Here is a 19,886-nt window from a genome sequence, read left to right as displayed (position 1 = left end):
CGGATACAACCATGTAAACAGACCAGACTAACTGGGATGTATGCTTTCACCCCAGAGTGAGTATTTTTAAAGATTCCCTACAAAGTAAATGAATGCCCCATACAATTGTTTAAACATAAAGCGCATTTTTCTTTGAAAATGGAATGGTCTGCAACTGTATTTCTCAAAATGGAAACTGCTCCTTAAACAGTTTTAAGAGGAAAAAATTAAACAGTGATTCACTTACTACAACTCCAACCCCCATTTCACCCAGATCTGAAATTTCTTCAAGCTCAGTGGATTTAAATAGTCTCCTTAATAAGCCAGTCTTCAGAGATTATTCAGTCTTCATACCTAGAGTTAGACTTTGGTCATCTCCCTAAAACTCTCAAAGCCTCAATCTTATCATTGGTAAACATGAAAGAACATCACCAATCTCCAAGAGCCGAAGTGAGGTTCCAACTTGATTAGCTAACAGAATGTAACACTGAGCTTAGCACACAGAATGTGAAAGTGAAAGTGTAGTCGCGCAGTCGTGTCCGACTCTTTGTGCCCGGATGGACTATAGCCCACGAGGGTCCTCCCTCCATGGGATTCTCCAGGCAAGAGTACTGGAGTGGGTTGCCATTTTCCTTCTCCAGGGGATCTTCCTGACCCAGGGATCGAACCTGGGTCTCCTGTATTCCAGGCAGACGCTTTAACCTCTGAGCCACCAGGGAAGCCCAGCACATAGAAGGTTCCTACTAAATGCAAATTCCTTTCCCCCATGAACACCTTTACCTGGAATGAAAGGTAAGTTTGTCATTTTCCATAAATGGAGCTCTTGTAGAAAGAAGTGCTATCAATACACATATTTTCAAGAAAAGGAGCACCACTTAAAATTTTCTGTAATTGAGAGCATTTTGACTGCATCACCGCAACTATCGCTAAGAAATAGCTACTATAGAAGGTTGATAAGAGCCATGCATCTCCTGAGGACCGACTAAAGTGAAATCCTGGGACGCTATTGAGAAATATAGAGTAATGCAAATAATCCTTTGACCTATGCACATTTGGAAAGTGAAAATCACTTTTTTCTTCTTAACTGGAAACAGTTTAAGATAAAGTGCGAAATAAAGAAAAGAAGTGCGAGGGAGGAAGGGACAGAGGGAAAGAAGGAAGGAGAGAGGGAAGAAAAAAATGAAGGAAAAAAACCTTAATTTTCTTTTGTCAACCAACGCACTTTGAATGAGTATTAAGAAGAAACAAACCAATGAGTGTTTTCTTCTTATAACTTACCACAGCTAATTAGACTTTTAAATAATTTGAAGAAGTAGAATCTAAACTGGCAAGGATGACTAGAGGCATTTTATAGCAAGAATTACATCAGCTGTCATCGTCATTACAATACGTCGCCCTTCAATGTGAATGGTAGGAACATCTTTGTCTCAAGCAATGTTTCTATAGTTCTGAACCCCTGCTGATCAAATTTATCAGAAGGTCCACTTCAATCACCTGCTTGGCCTCAGCTACTCAGAGGCAGTATTTATTACAGAGACGGGTAATCTTTAAATCTTGTGAAATTGTCTTTCACATCCTTGTACATAGCAAAAAGCTCGCACTATCTGTTAAAATCCTAGAAGCAGGAGATGTTCTAATTGGAAGGCAACTTAGAAATCATCTTAGCCAAACTCTTAATATTTACATGTTAAAAAGAACAGATTTCATTAACAGAAAAAATGTTAATGAGATGTTAAGAGATTTGCCTTAAAGAAGTCACACAGAAATGGTGGAGGAAACCTATTCTGTCTCCTTAAGACCTGTTTCAAGCCCTAACCTTCAAGTATGTTTAAGGGATTGCTAGAAACGTTTATGAGGAAAGTTCCAGAAGCATACTTGGAGAAGCAGACCTTGACAGGATCTCTGCTCAGCCCCTCTCATTTTCCCCTACTCACCCATTTCATAGATCCACCGTGTCTAGCTGAGGTGAGGCACACTGTTGTTCAGTCACTAAGTCGTGTCCAGATCTTTGTGACCCCATGGACTGCAGCACACCAGGCTTCCCTGTCCTTCACTATCTCCCCGAGTTTGCTCAAACTCGTGTTCACTGAATTAATGAGGCCATCCAACCATCTCACCCTCTGTCATCCCCTTCTCCTCCTGCCCTCAATCTTTCCCAGCATCGGGGTCTTTCCCAAAGGCTCTTCGCATCAGCGCGTTAGCAACACAAATTAACTGAAAGAGAACCAACTAAATAAACTGTAGATTTAAGGTAAACTGTTTCTGCTTGCTTCTCATCTTCACAGTTTCTTCATTCTTCAAACACAGCCAGATAGTACTACAGAAAAAATATCAGCCTGCTCAGCCAACCTAAGTCATAAAGGTTGTCTAACACAAGACAAACTAACAGATTTCCCCATCCAACTCCTAATCCATTTTGAATGCTGTATTCTCTATCTCAGTTTTATTACAATCACCGCAGGTTCTAATTTCTAACCTCACGGAGATGTAGAAATGAGTGAGAAATACTCATGGCTTGTATGACCGAGAAAAAAATTTTTTTGTAAGGAGACCTATTTTGGACTTCCATTAGGAAGTAGCATGAGAGTCAAACTATTTATAGAGATCAGAGTTCTTTATAAAGTATGCTTCAAAGAAAACAGTCCTAAAGATGAGAGTCTGGTTATTCTCCAAGTAGAAAAATCTTGGTTTTCATATGTTATTAGGGCAGGCAGCCACGTTTGGGTGCAACAGGTAAAAACTCCCCACTCCCAGTTTTTTTTTTTAAAGTGGCTATCTCCTGATATTAGCATACATACAAAGAGAGAAAAATACTTTGTAATTAAGTCATTGATATATCTTCAGAATAATCTAAAGTATCCTATTTTAGTTTAGGCAAAATAACACATTTTAAATCTATTGGTCTTTGCTCCTATAGGCCTTGGAACACATGCCTTTAAGAAAAATCTCACCAACAGAAACATCAAAAAAAAAATTCTGAAAAAAAAAAAAAAAAACTCTACATATTTCTTCAAAACCCCTCCTCTGGCTCTCAATTTAATTTCTAAAATATCTAACTTGAAATTTAAACCTATATTTCCAGTACCTACATCTACAAAATTAGAAATCAGTTTTTCAAAGACGCTCAACATGCCCTCAAAAACCAAAGGGGGGTGTAAGTTTTTCAGGTGTGTGGTATACCAAGCTTAATCAGTTAAATCTGAATGACTTACAGTGAAAGTAAAGTGAAAAAAGAAAAATCAAACTTCTGGTCCATCTAGCTTTAACTCCTCTTAACTTTACACATTGATTTATGAGCCCCCAGGGGTTATGCAGGCATCTTATTCATCTTTCCATCGCTAGCGCCTCCCACAGCCGCCCTCGGGGTTTGCAGTCGAAGATGTTTGGTCTGACTTGCACGGAAAATTAACCTGCTAAATATGTTTATGCAACAACAAAGACCATCAATCTTTTTTTCCAGGTGGACATCTAGAAGCGAAGTGAGAAGATCTGGGAGCATAAAATTAGTCTGCTTTAACTTTAATAACAAATGGTGATTGAAAAAATACAAATTTCGCATTCGCAGGAATGGGGTGCGGGAGTTACTAAATTTGCAGGGGGTTTTTTTCCCTCCGTGAGTGCAAAACATAGCAAAACTAATAAAATTACGACCCAGAATAAAAAGATCACATTCATTTTCAAAGCATTCATTGAAAAGTACACAGAAGCGTTCTTTTTAAATGCCCGCATGTTTACACATAGCAGGAATGTGGCTACTAAATATTAATCCTGAGGGAAACGGATACACATTTACCTTCATAATTAGACCCAGCAGGCCAAATATTAGCAAAGTAAACTGACAGAAACCACAAAGACAGATTGAAAGTGACCAACAGAAAGTGCCTGTCCGTCCCGGGAGCCCGGTGTGTTCCCTGCTCAGCCAGCGATCAAACATCTCAGGCAAAGAAACCTGCACGCACCAGCCGGGTAAAGGAGAAACCAAACTTTCCCAAATAAGTTAGTTCCGTTTTGCCAGTCTAAGTCCAACAGGTGTCAACACACGTCACCACACTAAATCCTTCCGAACAAGGTGTAGAGAGGCCATGGGAGGTGAGCAAAGAAGCTGAAAGGACCCGCCCGCTTTCGGGACGCGGAAAAAAAAAAAAAAAATAAAGCCGAGCCCCTGTACCAACGGATCACAGAGATGAAGGATGGAGGACAAGGGGGGATGGAGATGGGGAGACGCGTAGAGCGGTCCTGCCACAGACGCCGCTGGGGGACCTCGGAGCGAGGGCCTTGCGTTAGGTCGGGCCCTCGACCTCCGGGGTTAGTAGAGTTGGGAATCGCCGCGGCCGCAGGCAGGGGAACAGGGAGGGGACGGCGCGTGGTACCTGCTTGTCCAGCGTGTCCCGGGCGCCGCCCGGCCCGGCCCCGGCCCTGGGCGGCGCGAGTGCCCGCTCGCAGCTGCAGCCCTCCAGGAGGTACATGCCCGCCGGGCGGCAGCTCTGCTCGCCCTCAAAGTAGAAGAGCACATTCTGGTAGAGGGCGAACCACTTTTCGTGCCAGCGGCTCGCCTCGGCTGCCTTCTTGCTCAGGAAGCCGCGCTTGGTGCCCTCTTTGCGGGCTAGGAAGGCCAGGTACAGGGCGTGCCCCTCGTTGTAGCGCACGCTCTTCTGCATGGTGAGGGCGCGGGGGGCTCAGCCCTGCATCGCGGCCATCTCCCGCCGGCTCCTCCGAGGGCGCGCCCGTCTGGCTCCAGACGACGTGGGGGGCGCCCCGCTGCCTGACGCGGCGCACCCTGCACGCCGTCAGCCTCCCGGGCGCGGCGCCGCGCGGGTCCGAGGGACGGCGGGCTGCGGCGGGACACGTTGTCTGCCCTGACCGCCCTCTCCGCCCCGCCCCCGGCCGAGCGAAGCCCCCGGCGCCCCGACGCCCGTGTGGAGAGGGGCCCGCGAGGGCGCCCGGCCGGCCGCCGCTTCGCTCAAAGTTGAGGGAGCCCGAGCCCCGCGGCGGGCTGAGAAGGACTGTCCTCGGGCAACTAGCTCCGGGAGACAGAAGGTAAAACGTCACGTGGGAGATCAGCTGTAATCGGCTTGGAGACCGATTTAAAGGGCAGAGTCGGCGCGGCGGCGGTGACGGCGGCGCTAGCCGCTCACCGCGGCGCGCGTCCCTCCCTCGCCCGTCAGCCCGCCCGCCCGGCCGCAACCTCTGCTCCCGCCGCGAAGGGGCGGTTCGCGAGGAGGTGGAGGCGCGCGGCGACCGCACACACCGGCTCACACGCGCGCTCCATCGCGCGCGCACACACACACACACACGCAAACCAAGTATACATACTCAAACACACAAACCCACATTCCCGTGGCGCGCACAGTCCCAGCACAAACGCTCGCGTTTGCACAATTACACCCTCACACTCCCCCAAACGAGAACACACAAATACACAATCACAGACCAACATACTCCAACACACACAAATATATTCGCACAAATACACACAACGCAATGCTTGAACACACAAAAAATGACACATATATACAAATAACACCCACAACGTGCATTCCTCCACACAAAAATACAACCCCACTTGCAAATTACACACATATGCAACTTACACAAACTCACACACTGACATGCTCACCCAAACATACACATTTACACACACAAATCATACAGTCATCCACACACTCAACCAAACTCACCCACACAGTGGACACATGCACACTTTTACACTCATACACACATTCATACACAAATAGACATCCATACACAATACAATTCTATTCACATTCATGGTCATACACTCACACAAAATGTGATCATATGCAAACACATATATGAACACACACACAACTGCACACATTTACTCAAAAATACACACAAATAGCATATTCATACACAAACACTCAGAAACATACAAGTACACATTCATGCAAATTTATACACTTTCCCAAACCCACTGACACACAACACTCTCACCAGCCAAATCCACATACTCATCCACCACTGTGTTCCCACTGCAGTGGGTGGGGTCACGATGGTTTTGCATAGCAGGCAACCTTGACTTTTCTGCCTATACTTCACTGTACTTAAAAATGGAGGTGAAGATCTCCTGTTCCCAGAAAGGTATCGGATATTATGGGTTCCCTGTCAATGACCGTTATTTCTTAGGATTGAGACAAAAGACTAAATTTTAAGCACAGAGTTTTCAACCAGGAAAAAACAGCCCAACAGGGAGACTTGGGGCCCCTGCAGAATTTATCCGGAGAGATCATGCTGTCATAGGTTCATTAGATACTCTTGCTGGGACTGGGATTCATTTGATTAACAAATCTCACAGGTTCAGCCAGAAAACCAAGACCCCTACTAAACAATATAAGTGGAATAGAAGTAATGGGCCCAGCAGAGAAAGCTGTGAGAGAAAGCTAGTGAACACTCCAGGGAGTACCTGTGTTTGATTCTGCTATATACATTTTTTAGTCTCCTTAGTCACTTATCATAAAAATGGTTTGCTATAAAGTGTTTATTGTTAAAGATAAGATAATAATGGCAAAATCCTTTCCTGGGCCATGAATCCGCCATAGCACACCTGTGTCTGGTACCAATAGTTGTGTGTTCATTAACTGGTAGCCCAGGGGTTCTGCTGTAAGTGCTGTTTTTGCAGAATATTTTAACTCTGCCTCACTGAGCAGCTGAGTGTTCCTTCCATTTTAGCTAAAAAAAAAAAAAATCACTATTAAAAACTATACAATAGGGAAGTTGCCATTTGAAATTTCAGTATGAGAACTGTGGCCATTTCTCTCTACATATTTTTAAATATCTAAAGGCCAGTGCTTGGCTAATTTGGGTTTAACCCAGGTGGGATATTATTGTATTGTTCTTTAGAGGAGATACCCATAGAGAGACACTAAGTAAATGTGGACACGGTTTTGAGTCAGGTCCGAGAGGCAGAGGAGATGGCAGTTATCTCAGGAGGTCTTTCATTTCTTTCGCTGTGATCCAAACCCCATAAGTGAGTTGACAGGGGTAGAGTTGATGAGCTCCATTTTTGAGCGGAAACCATTAAGGGTGTGAATTCAATACAAAAACAATTTTGCAATGAGTATTTAGAACTTCTAACCACTTGTGCGTTTTTTTAGATGTGAAACTTTTTTTTCCCCCAATAAGCAGTGTCTTTGGTATTTAGGCTAATTTCAGTGCTTATTTATCTTATCTGCTCAAAGTTCCTTTTGATTTGAACCACATGAAGTATTCTTCTCAGCCTCTGGTCTGTCACCACTTTCTACTATGGAAGGTGTTGTGACTGTCATATGCCCTCTGACAGTGAGAGAAAGGAGCTCTTTCTTTCCCCAAAAATTTGACTGGTGACCATTACGGGTTTTAATTATGAAAATTCATTGGGAAACTGATCACTTGTTTATGTCCTCAATGCTACATTTAGGTGAGATAGAGGATATAGAGAAAAGCCCTTGCCTCTGCCCCTGGTGTGCTCAGTCTGTTAGGAATAGGGTTTACCGTTTAGGCACTTCTCACCTGTCTGTTCCTCCAAGGCAGGGCTGCAGCACCCAATGCATGCCCAGCTGCTAAGTCACATCTGACTCTTTGTGACCCTGTGGACTATAGCCCTCCAGACTCCTCTGTTCATGGGATTCTCCAGGCAAGAATACTGGAGTGGTTTCCATTTCCATATCCAGGGGATCTTCCCAACCCAGAGATCCAACTCACATCTCTTGCATTGACAGGCAGATTCTTTAGCACCAAGCTACCTGGCAAGCCTGAAGCACCCAGTAGGAGAGCTTATATGCAATAGATGTACAAGTGATTCATAATATTTCCTAAATATTGGGCCACTGAATTATTAAAGATGACACGCACATTAGCAAATATTAGATCATTCTGCAAGACTCTTAAGAGATGGAGGAACAACCAGAAATTCCTAGACATTCTAGAGAAGCTATATCCAGTGAGTATCTGATGGACATTCATGGACTTTCAGCTTCCTTCATCTAGAGGGAAACTGCACCCCTGGAATGGTGCCATCTTGAAACACCAAAGGGCCAAGAGGTTATGAAAATGAGGATGATTATTCCCCCAGCTAATCACACAGGCTGGCAAACACGGACTATGTTCCAAGTGGGTGGGAACAAGTGCTTCTATGAATTCATTGTTTTCCCCTCTTGCGTTTCATGAACTCGTTCCTAAAGGGGACAGTTTAAGTTGATTTTCGAAAATGGTGCATTTCTCACTGATAATGATGAAAGTGTCCTCTTTCACTTTTCCTGAGTAAGAGAAAAAAAAATGGCAATGAACTATCGTATCTGGAAACTATATTTACGATTTGTAGAGGGAGACGATTTCCAGATAATTTGACCAAAAACTAAAGGAGGGAGAAAGGGAAGGAGGAAAGAAGGAAGGAAGGGAGGAAAAGTGGGAATAAGGGAATAAAGAGGAAAGATAAGAAGGAAAGAGAAATTTTCTCTGAGTTGTCCAAAGCTATTAAGGTTGGGGAGGTAGAGGCAGGGAAACTCATTCTCCATTTACAGAACTTAATTCATAGCTTTTCCAAATGCCTAATTCATACATGAGAAGACTTTCCAGGAAGGGGCTCTGTGGCCAAATATTCAGGGGTTAGAAGAACAGTAGGCAGGTAGGACCTGAGGAACATGGTACCCCAGAGGCTAAATAGCAGTGTTTGGAGAAAGAAGGAGTGATCAGCTGTATCAAATACTTCTTTGATGTTAAGTTAGGTGCTGACCATTGGGTGTGGACAATGAGAAGATCATTGGTGACAGTGACAGCCATGGTTTCAGTTGAGCGGTAAGGCTAAAAAGACTGAATGGAGTGGTTCACACACATTAAGTATATTATCCTCAAAATCCAGGATGAAAATAAAAATATTAGCAAAAACTGTGTCAATCACCTTACCAGTGTGGACTTGGAAGCTCAACACTCAGATCTTCTCACTCTGAGCACAGTCAGCTGTTGGCCCTTGTAGGTAATTGCCAGACACATTCTGACAAGTCAGGTCATCCCCAGGATCAAAGACACCTGGGTGAGAAGTGCTGCTGAATTTGGAGAAGATTCACTGCCGTTGGGGAATTTGCTCCAGGAATAGACATCTACGAGACCCTGTCATGGTCACCCAGCTGATAATAAAAAGGTTGGATCCAGCCTTACCACAGTCACTGCTTGTCCAAAGCGTCACACAGTGCGGCTGTCTGGATGCTTCAGAGAGGAGTCTCTTTATCCTCCTCTATCCCACCAAAGACTCTGAGCAAATGTTCTCAGTAGCTCTGCGTCATTGGTCTGGATCCAGTTTCTCCTCGTGCTGTAGGTGCAAGTGCTGATGGTGTAGGACTCAGGATGCATGCCTTTGCCTAGACTGAACCCTGAATGCTTTGCAACCTTGGGGATAATTAGTAGAAAAGGAGTGGGGGAAGCCGTGGGAATGATCCATAAACCGTAAATAATTTTCTGCCTCTCAGGAGCTGGAACCTTGGATTCCCTTTGGTGTAGAAACTGTTCCTTCATAAGAAGCCCTTGAAAAGGCTCTTCAGTTGAGAAATATAAAACAAATGACTTCTCATCATTTCGAGAAAACCATGATGGGATCGTTGTGTGCATAGCTACTCTTGGAGGAGATGTTTCTTTTCCTTCTGGCAGAGACTGGCTGGATACAGATGAACGCACAATTCTTCTCTCCTGGAGTGGAGGGGACTCTATTTCCCAGCCCTTCTTACCATATAACTGGGTTTTGGCCTAAGGGATGTGGGCAGACTGATGGGCACCTCCTGCTAGGTCCGGTCAGGATCATCTCTGCTCTTTCTTCTCCTTGGTAAGAGTGAAGATACATCCTGAAGTCAGCAGGGCCACCAGATGGAAGAAGCCGTGATCCCTGAGTCACTGCATGGCTTCCAACTGCTTGGAGCAAGCAGCCCAGCCCATGTGACACTGTGACATAAGCAAAACATAAACTTTTGTTTTATCAAGTCATAGAGATACTAGCCTTCTTGTTATAACTAGTGCTAAGTGCCCTAGTTATACATTTTTTGATGTATACATTTTTTGATTGATACATTTCTCTGTGGACTTAAAGTGCGTTATATCAGCTATAAAGTGTTCTTTTTGCTTTTTAAAAAACAGGCTTATTGAAGTATAAATTACTTACAACAACTGCACATATTTAAAGAATACTGTTTGATAAGTGTTGATATATTTGTATACCCATGAACCCATAGCTAAATCAAAATAACAAACATTTCCCTGGTGGCTCAGATGGTAAAAAAAAAAAAATGCCTACAATGCAGGAGACCCGGGTTTGATCCCTGGGTTGGGAAGATCCCCTGGAGTAGGAAATAGCAACCCACTCCAGTATTCTTGCCTGGAGAATTCCACGGATAGAGGAGCCTGGCGGGCTACAGTTCATGGGATCAAAAGAGTCAGACACAACTGTGCAACTAACACATATCACTCCCAATAGTCTCCTCATCCCTCTTTGAAATCCTTTCCTTCCCACCTCTCCTTCCCCTCCACCCCCATGCAAACACTGGTCTACTTTGCCATTGTTGGTTTGCGATTTTTAGAATTTAAAATAATGGACTCATACAGTCTTGTAGCCTTTTCATCTGGTGTCTGCCATTCATAGTGGTATTGAGATTCATTCATTTTGATGAGCTTTCCAATAGTTTATTCCTTTCATTTCTTTCTTTTTTTTTTTTTAAATAAAACTACTCAGACTTTAATGTACACAATCAAATCACCTGAGAATCTTGTTTAAATGAAGATTCTAATTCAGTAGGTCTGGAGTGGGGCCTAAGAACACATTTACAGTAAGATCCCAAATTTGTACTTGCTGCTGGCTCTTGGAAGATACCAGCATAGAGGCAGAATTATGATGTTTAATAATAGAAGCCACCTGTGGCTATTGGGCATTCAAATGAAGCCCCCCAAAAGAGATGTGCTATGAGTACAAAACACACATCAGATTTAAAAGATTTACCATAAAAAAGTTAGTGAAAGTGTAAGTCGCTCAGTTGTGTCCAACTCTTTGCGACCCCATGCAATTCTCCAGGCCAGAATACTGGAGTGGATTATCTTTCCCTTCTCCGGGGATCTTCCCAACCCAGGTATCGAACCCAGGTCTCCCGCATTGCAGGCAGACTCCCCACCAGTTGAGCCACAAGGGAAACCCAAGAGAATAGTGTGTGCCTATGCTGGGAGGGATTGGGGGCAGGAGGAGAAGGGGACGACAGAGGATGAGATGGCTGGATGGCATCACTGACTCGATGGACGTGAGTCTCGGTGAACTCCGGGAGTTGGTGATGGACAGGGAGGCCTGGCGTGCTGTGATTCATGGGGTCACAAAGAGTCGGACACAACTGAGCAACTGATCTGATCTGATCCATTCTCCAGTGGATCTTCCCAACCCAGGAATCGAACTGGGGTCTCCTGCATTGCAGGCAGATTCTTTACCAACTGAGCTATCAGGGAAGCTACAATATGGTTCTATTTATCTCGAAAACGGGGCGGGAAACTCTCTTCACATTGAGAGCAGCAACCTGGACGTCCTAGAGCTCACTCTGCGTTTCCTCTCCGCAAGTCCTCGCATTCCCTTAAGGCCTCTACTCCACGTTTGGCAGCAACCGTTTTCTGGCCTGGCCCCCAGGAGCCCCCAATCTTCCAAGTTTATACTGATTGCTTAAGGGGTTTCAGGCCTGGATGCCCCAGGTGATTTCAATAGCCTCCTTTCATTTCTGAGTAGTATTCTGTGGTGTGAGTACACCACATTTGTTCATGCATTTGCCTGCTGGTGGACATTTGAGTTGTACTTTGGATTAACCTAGTGAAAGTGAAAGTTGCTCAGTCGTGTCCGACTCTTTACAACCCCATAACCTAAGAACACTAAGATTTTCTCCTATATTTTCTTTCAGAAGTTTTCTGGTGTTAGGGCTTATATTTCGGTCTATGATCCAAGGTGTGAGGTATGAATTGAGGTTTGAATTTTTTACATATGGCTGTCCAACCATATGGTTCCAGCACCATTCATTGAAAAGATTATTCTTTCCCTATGGAATCGCCTTGGCATGTGTGTCAAAAATCAATTGACTAAACATGTGTGGGTCTATTTCTGGATGCTGTTCTGTTCCTTTGATGTGTATCTTTATATATATATATATACACACATATATATCAGATTTACATTGATATATAACTTTATATCAACTTTATACTGTCTTGATTAACTTTTTAAAAAGTCTTAAAAATCAATAGTTTTAAGATTTGAAACTCATTCTCCTTCTTCAAAATTGTTTTGGCTATTTTAAGTCTTGTAATTCCACACAAATTTTAGATTCAGCTCACAGATTTCTGAAAAAAAAATTGCTGGGCTTTAGATTGGGATGGGATTGAATCTATAAGTCAATTTAGAGAGAAATGACATTTTAACAATATTGAGGTCCTCCAATCCATGAACATGGTGTATCTCCCCATTTTAGGTCTTCTTTAATTTCTCTCAGCAGTGTTTTATAGTTTTCAGTGTACAAGTCTTACACAACTCTTGTCTAATTTATTCTAAATATTTCACATTTTTAATGCAATAGTGTCTTAGCTTAAGGCTGTTCTTAAAAAAAAAAAAATACTGTAAACTGGGTAGCTTGTCAGCAACAGAAATTTCTCTCAGTTCTAGAGGCCAAAAGCCCAAGATCATGGTGCTAACCTGGCTGAGTCCAGCCAGAGAGTCCTCTTCCTGATTGCAGACAGTGGACTTCTTGCTGTATCCTCATAGTGTAGAGAAAGAGAGCATTTTGGTTTCTTATAAATTGGTGTCTTATAAAGGCACCAATTCCATTCATTAGGACTCCACCCTCACGGTCTAATTACCTCCCAAAAGCCTCCCACCTCCCAGTATCATCACATTGGAGATTAGATTTCAGTATGCGAATTTGGGAGGGCAGGCATGAACACAAATAGTCCACAACAAACAATAAATGGTATGTTTTCATTTATTTTCTGATTTCTCATTGACAGTAATATAGATATAAAATTTATTTCAACATATTGATCTCATACCCTGAAACCTCACTATATTCACTTCTAAGTTCTTACAACCTTTTCATAAGTTTAATATTTTCTACATAGACAATGATGTCATCTGTTAATAAAAATACTTTTATTTCTTCCTTTCATATCAGTATGTCTTTTATGTCTATTTCTTGCCTTTTGCTAATGGCTAAGTCCTCTAAAAAATATGTTAAATAGAAGAGGTGAGAATGTACATCCTTGCTTGTTCCTTATCTTAGAAGGAAAGGATTCACCAGGTGTGATGTTATCTGTAAGTTTTTCATAGAGGCCATTAATCAGGTGGAAGAAGTTCCCAGCTATTCCTGGTTTGCAGAGAGTTTTTTTTTTTAATCATGATTGGATATTGAATTTTGGCAGACGCTTTTTCTTATGTTCATATGGTTTTACTTTTTAAATCATTCAATATGGTGAAGCAATAGCTTTAAATAATAGTGTTAAATAAACCTTGCCTTCCCAGGATAAACTCTACTCTATTATGGTGTATCATCTGCTGTTAACCCATACAGTGTATTTTTCATCTCAAACATTATTTCATCTTTAAAAGTTTGATTGGGTCTTTTTGTCTTCCATTTTCCTCTTCATCATGCTCATGCTTTCTTTTACCTTATCAAACATATGGGAGTATATTTATAATAGCTGTTTTAATGTCCTTATCCTTCCATTTTATTGTTTCTGTCATTTGTGTCATTTCTGGGCCTACTCATTAATTTCATTTTCTCTTTCCAAAGAGCCACATTTTCCTGAGTCTTTGCCATATTTGGTTAGATGCCTAAGGAAGTATTCTTACCAGGATAATCCAGTGGACAAACGGATTATCTTTGTTCTGGCGGGCTACAGTCTGTGGGGTTGCAAAGAGTCGACTGAAGTGACTGAGCACGCACACACACGCGCATGCACAGACACTGCGAATTTTACACTTTCAGTTTTGTTGCTTTCATTGTGTGTGTGTTTGTTGCAATACACTGCTTTAAATATTTTCTACTTTGTTCTGGAACTCAGTTAAGTAACTTGAAAATAGTTCAATCTTTAGAAGGCCTACTTTTAAGCCTTCTTTTCAGGGAGGTTCAGAACAGCCTTTCATTTAAGTTCGTTTAGCCCACTCAGCCGAGGACTCGACTTCATGCTCCCTGTGTTAGGAGATATGTCCATTCTTCTAGGAAGTGGTGTAAACTCTGGAGATTTTTCCTCTTGCTTCTTTTTTTCTTGTTCTGACTTTAGTCATTTTCTCACATGCATGAGCTGATCTGGGCTCAGCTGAAGACTGAAGGGGAACTTTCTGTAGATTCGTAGCTCTCTCTTTATGTAGCTGTCTCCTCTCCAGCACCCTGTTCTGTGTATTCTAGCCACTGGCTTCCCTGCACTCAGTCTTGTCTCTTCACCTCAGTGAGGCCACCAGGTCTTCATGGGGTTCTCCCTTTAAGCTCTGCAGCCTGGCAGCTCTCTCCAGGATGGGTGGTGGGGCCACTTGTAGGGCTCATCTCATTTGCCTCCCTCACTCAAGGACTCCCAAGTGCCTTCCTGCCTCTTTCCCTGTGTCTGGAAACCACTGCTTCATATATTTTGTCCTATATTGTGGTTGTTTAGGGTCCGAAGTAGAAATCCTGTCTTTGTTCTTGAGAAATTATTTGGTGGTTTTTCATAGGTGATGACGAGTAGCTGTTGCTGGGATATTCACAACATAAATGACGGGTGGGAGCTTCAGCCCACAGGTAGGAGAGAGGAAGAGGGGCTGCACCAAGCTCGGCAAAGCCCCATTGTGGTCTGGACCATGGAGGTCCTCCCTACTCAAGGTGTGTTATTTAACACAGGAGACCACAAATGGCTTGTGCTGGACTCTTTAGTCCCATTAGTGGCTTAAAATCAGCCCAGACAGGACCTATGTTTTCTCCTAATGAGAGTGATTCTTCCTTCCATAGAATCATTCTAAGAGGCCGATTCTATGACAAGTGAAAACTGGAGAGGAAGGTTTGTGCCGAAGGAAGAGAGAAAATTTTTCTCTAGCAGGGAACTTCTCCCTTCATCTCCATGTTAACATCTGCATTCTCTATGTTGTCAGAACCTTCTGTTCTCTGTTGTTCTGATGGAAATTAAAGGACCAATTCCACGCTTGAGATGGGTTGGTAAAGGTGAGTGGTGCTTCCCCTTGCCAATCTCCATTCCCACTGGCCTGAGGGTAACTCTGGCTCGGAGTTGCACGGAGGTGATTTGAGCTTCAAGGAGATACTAGATAAAGACCACCACAGCTGGCAGCTCAGTGAGACTGGAGCAGGAGACTATATACAGATCTTCGAGTGAATCCTCGTAAGGAAGCAGCCCTGTGGCCTCTTAACAATTGTGTGTGTGTGTGTGTGTGCGCGCGCCCACATGCATGAGCATGTTCAGTCACTCAGTTATGTTCGATTCTTTGCAACCTCATGAACTGTAGCCCACCAGGCTCCTCTGTCCATGGAATTCTCCAGGCAAGAATACTGGAGTGGGTTGCCCTTTCCTTCTCCAGGGGATCTTCCTGATCCAGGGAGCTCATGTCTCCTGCTTGGCAGGCAGATTTTTTACCACTGAGCCACCAGGGAAGCCCCTGTGAAGCCTATCTGCCTGTACAAAACCGTTTATCTCATCTGGACCTCCACAGTAAAACCACTTATCTTCTTTCTCTTCATTTTCTCTCTTCCTCTGCCAGGATCCACTGCAGGCTGCCTGGTGAATACTGCTCTTCTCATACCCTCTCACTGCTCCTTTTTCTGTTTTTCTCAGTCTGTCTTCTATTGGGTTATTTCACTTGTATCCACAGCACAGTGCACTTAAAAGACTAACCTCGCCCAGTCATGAACAGCCAATCAGAGAACTGCTTTGCTTCTGGGTGTCAGCCTCCACAGCCAATCAGAGAGCTGCTTTCCTTCTACATGGCAGCGGTCAACCACAGCTCATTGGCTGTGAGTTTCAGAGCCTTACTTCTCCTCTGAAATCTGGCCTTCACAGGGTGACTACCTTGTCCCAGATTCTCAGGACTCTGGTTTTAGCATTGAAATTCCTACATCCTGGGAAACTCCCCAGACCCCAACAAATGGAATGGTTGATCTCCCTAATCCTGAAGCCAGTGCATGACTTCTTTGTTCCCAAGAGCTGGCTTTTAAGGCCATTCAAGGTTCAAGTCCATCTGAGCAACTTAAGGGTGGAAGTGGCTAGTTACCAGATGACCTAAGATTTACTATGGTGGAGCTTTTATCAAATCTTTATGCAGTTAAATTTGTACCATTTATTTTAAATGGTAAAATTACCATGTTCAATAAATGTGTCAGAGTCAAAAACACAGGTAGAGTAGCGTATGTTTGCCTAAGGCAAATAAAATGAGATTCTGTAACTCCTAGTCTTAGTTCTTAAGGAGTATGGGAAGATAATCTTATACTGTGGATTATCATTACTTATGCAGGCTTTAGTAAAAATTGTAAATATATACGTATATATATACATACACACAAAGCTTCCTGATGGCTCAGCAGGTAAAGATCTGCCTACAGTGCAGGAGACATGGGAGATGTGGGTTCAATCCCTGTGTCAGGAAGATCCCCTGGAAGAGGAAAATGACAACCTACCCCAGTATTCTTGCCTGAAAAATCCCATGGACAGAGGAGTCTGGCGGGCTACAATCCAAAGGGTTGCAAAGAGTCTGACATGACTGACTGGAGGAAAAACTGGAGGAAGGGAGGAGAAGAGAAGTGGAGTATGCACACACATGTACTTTGTATTTGAAAAAGACATTTACTTATTGACCGCTCACAATCCATGTGTTCTGAATTGATTTTCCAATGCCAGAGATGGATTTTGGTGCTCCATCCACATTCCTTGGGGCCAAAGATAGACATCTAGGCAAGGAATGCTGTGGGAAGCAGGGTGATGCTCATATAAAACCCAGAAGTGGAGTCTGCACGGACAGCAGAGGCCTCTGAAGGGCACTAAGAAAGAGAAATTCCACCATCTGTGAGTCATCACTCTGAGTTTATTATTACTATGTCCCTGTGCATTTATTAAAAATGCATATACTCTCAGTAGGGGTACACATCTTTGTGTGAATGGATTTATCAACTCATATTCTTTCCTAACAGGAGAAACAGAACAACACAAAAGCCCTGGATCATAAAGAGGAAAAACTGGAGGAAGGGAGGAGAAGAGAAGTGGAGTATGACATTGAATTCTGGGCCAAATATTTATTGGGTTGGCCAAAAAGTTTGTTCAGATTTTCCTGTAATATCTTACAGGTCAACCTAATAGTTAAAAGAATTGGTAGAAGGGATACGGGGAGATCTTATATCATTCAGGATTCAGTAAGGAAAATTTGAATATTTTACATAGAGAGAACTTAATTCAGGGATGGAAGACCAAAGGAGTCAAACGGGGTTCAGGGTGGAAACTCAGAGATGAAGAAAGGCAGGAAGTCAGTACAGCTTCTGGGCTGCAGAGACAAAGGGAGAAGATGAATTCCTGGGTCCCTGGCATAGCTGGGCAGAAGCTGGTATCATGTGGGCATGTCTGGCAGGAGGTGAAGCCAGGGAAGGCTCAGCTATTGCTGCAGACTCAGCCAGGCAGAGATGGGGGAGAGAGGGAAAGAACTGGATGACTCTCTCCTGCCTTCAAATTCACCTGCCTTCTTGTTGGCTGCACTCACCCTGAGCCGGCAAATACAAAGTGTGTGTGTGGCGGGGAAGGGCAAGAAGTGACTGTGAGAGCAAGCAGCCCCAAGACTGGCAAACACCAGATAAATACCTAACTCTCTGCTTCAAAAGCATGCCAGGGCTGTGCTCTTAGCACCTCAGCCCTAGACTTCAAAACATACAACCTTGCAGTCAACTTTCCAAAACTCCCAACTCTATTTTCTCAAACTGGAAATGAATTTATTCTGTAAACCAGCTTAATGGCCTCTGTGACCCAGATCATCAAGAGATCAACAAACGTTTATCAACTTCTTACTTGTTATGGTGATGATGGTAGAAACAAATATGAATAAGACTGAAGCACTGACATATATACACAATCATGTATAAAATAGACATCTAGTAGGAAGCTGCTATATAGCATAGGGAGCTCAGCTGTGTACTCTGTAACGACCTAGAGGGGTGGGATTGAGGGGTGGGAGGAAGGCTCAAGAGGGGAGGGGATATATGAAAACTTATAGCTAATTCACATTATATAGCAGAAACATTATACATATTGCTTTACAACACTGTAAAGCAATTATCCTCCAATTAAAAATAATTTTTTTAAAAAGTGCTGTTGACAGGTAGGAGATGGTAGAAATGGGTGAGGTGGTCAAAAGGTACAAACTTTCGGTTACTAGATAGGTAAGTTCTGGGGATGCAATGTACACACGGTGCCTACAGTTAATAATACTGTATTATATACTTGAAAGTTGCTAAATGACTGGAGATTAATCTCATCACAAGAAAATTGTAACTGTGAAGTTACACATGTTCACTAAACTTATGTTGATCAGCTCACAATATATACATATCAAATCATTATGTTGTATACCTTAAACTCATAAATGTTGTATGTCAATTATATCTCAATAAAGGTGGAAAAGGGTGCAAAAAAAAAAGAGCCTCTAATAGTTTCCCATTTTATACAAGAGGGCAAGCAAATACACAACTTTTTCTTGCCTTGTTTATAATGCAAGGCAAGACGAAAGGCCAAAATGAGTTTTCCCTGTGGCCATCAGAAAAACTAGGTGATTGAGCTAGATGATTAACAAAAAGAAAGAGATGCCAAAACACAGTTCATAATTTGTGAGCACTTTCCAAGTTGGTGAGTTACGATAAGACTGAGGAAAGGAGAGACTTGCTAAAACTAATTGGTGAGATTCTTTAACACCAGTCCACATCAGATTCCCTGACTCAAATTCCATCTCTCACTACATAAAGCCCGAGTTCCTTTTCTGGCACAGAGGGCTCTCTGTGACCTGGTCTCAATTCCAGGTTAGTCTCATCGTCTACCATTTCAAATATTACTCTCCAAAAACTTCAAAATTCAAATTTTAATTTCCAAGCACTTCAAATATTAATCTCCAATAACTCCAGACTTCTGGTAGATCTCAGCTTTCACCATGTTCAGTGGTGCTCATTGAATAAATGACTGTTTCATACTTCTAGCTCTTTATCTGTTTCTTTCTGTAAGAGCTTTGGTTTAGACAGTAAAGAATCCATCTGCAATGCAAGAGACCCAGATACTATCTCTGGGTTGGGAAGATCCTCTGGAGATGGGAATGGCAACCCTCTCCAGTATTCTTGCCTGGAGAATTCCATGAACAGAAGACTGGTGGGCTACAGTCCATGGGGTCGCAAAGAGTTGGACATAATTGAGCAACTAACACTTCTCTAAGAGCAGCCTTCTGTCTTCATTTGACAAGTGTGAAATGCTTATTTCTGCTTATCCTGCAAGAAATTGCTTGGTTATTTTTCCTCTATGGAGGCCTCACTGACTTCCAGCTGGATTTAGTCTTCTTTCCATGTGCAACAGTCATATTATCTCTATAAGCATTCACCACAGTTTGGAATTATCTGTATGTCTATCTCTGTTACTGGACAAAGCTCCCTGAGGCCAGGGACCCTGTCTTACTCATTTCTGAACCTCAACGGAGGTCTCAGTCCAAGCTAAGCTGCACTGAACCTAGCTGTGACTAGTGTTGGTTATCGCCACCCCAAATTCCTCTCCACTCCTCTTCCCTAACAATACCCTACAAGTACGAGTATAACCAGGAGTGTACTCTAATCTGCTCAAGCCACCAGAATATTCTCTCTCTCCCACTTGGAATGATTGATCTAAGCCAGTCCAATCAGAGTGAATGTGAGGACTCTCACTTG

At 43.1% G+C, this 19,886-nt stretch overlaps 1 protein-coding gene and 1 non-coding gene across 5 annotated transcripts in view; both read right to left on the bottom strand.

Annotated features, from left to right (window-relative positions):
* Window positions 1–5,140, bottom strand: part of RASGRF2 (Ras protein specific guanine nucleotide releasing factor 2) — a 274,907-nt gene extending 269,767 nt beyond the window's left edge. Inside the window, exon 1 of one of the 4 annotated variants that reach the window (XM_070793986.1) lies at window positions 4,350–5,140. In XM_070793986.1, the coding sequence (XP_070650087.1) occupies window positions 4,350–4,637 (288 nt within the window). In that variant the 5' untranslated portion in view covers window positions 4,638–5,140. Of the gene's footprint in view, window positions 1–1,913; window positions 2,420–4,349 lie in introns of those variants that run through there. The other 3 variants (XM_070793984.1, XM_070793985.1, XM_070793987.1) reach the window with 3 other exon arrangements.
* Window positions 626–698, bottom strand: TRNAS-GGA (transfer RNA serine (anticodon GGA)). Its single transcript has one exon. It is a non-coding gene; the product is annotated as a tRNA-Ser (tRNA).
* Window positions 5,141–19,886: the final 14,746 nt, after the last annotated feature.

This window comes from Bos indicus, chromosome 7 (genome assembly GCF_029378745.1).
Source record: "Bos indicus isolate NIAB-ARS_2022 breed Sahiwal x Tharparkar chromosome 7, NIAB-ARS_B.indTharparkar_mat_pri_1.0, whole genome shotgun sequence".
NCBI classification, from domain to species: Eukaryota; Metazoa; Chordata; class Mammalia; order Artiodactyla; family Bovidae; genus Bos; species Bos indicus.
Note: the sequence above shows the minus strand (reverse complement) of the source record. Positions and strands in the feature narration are given on the sequence as shown.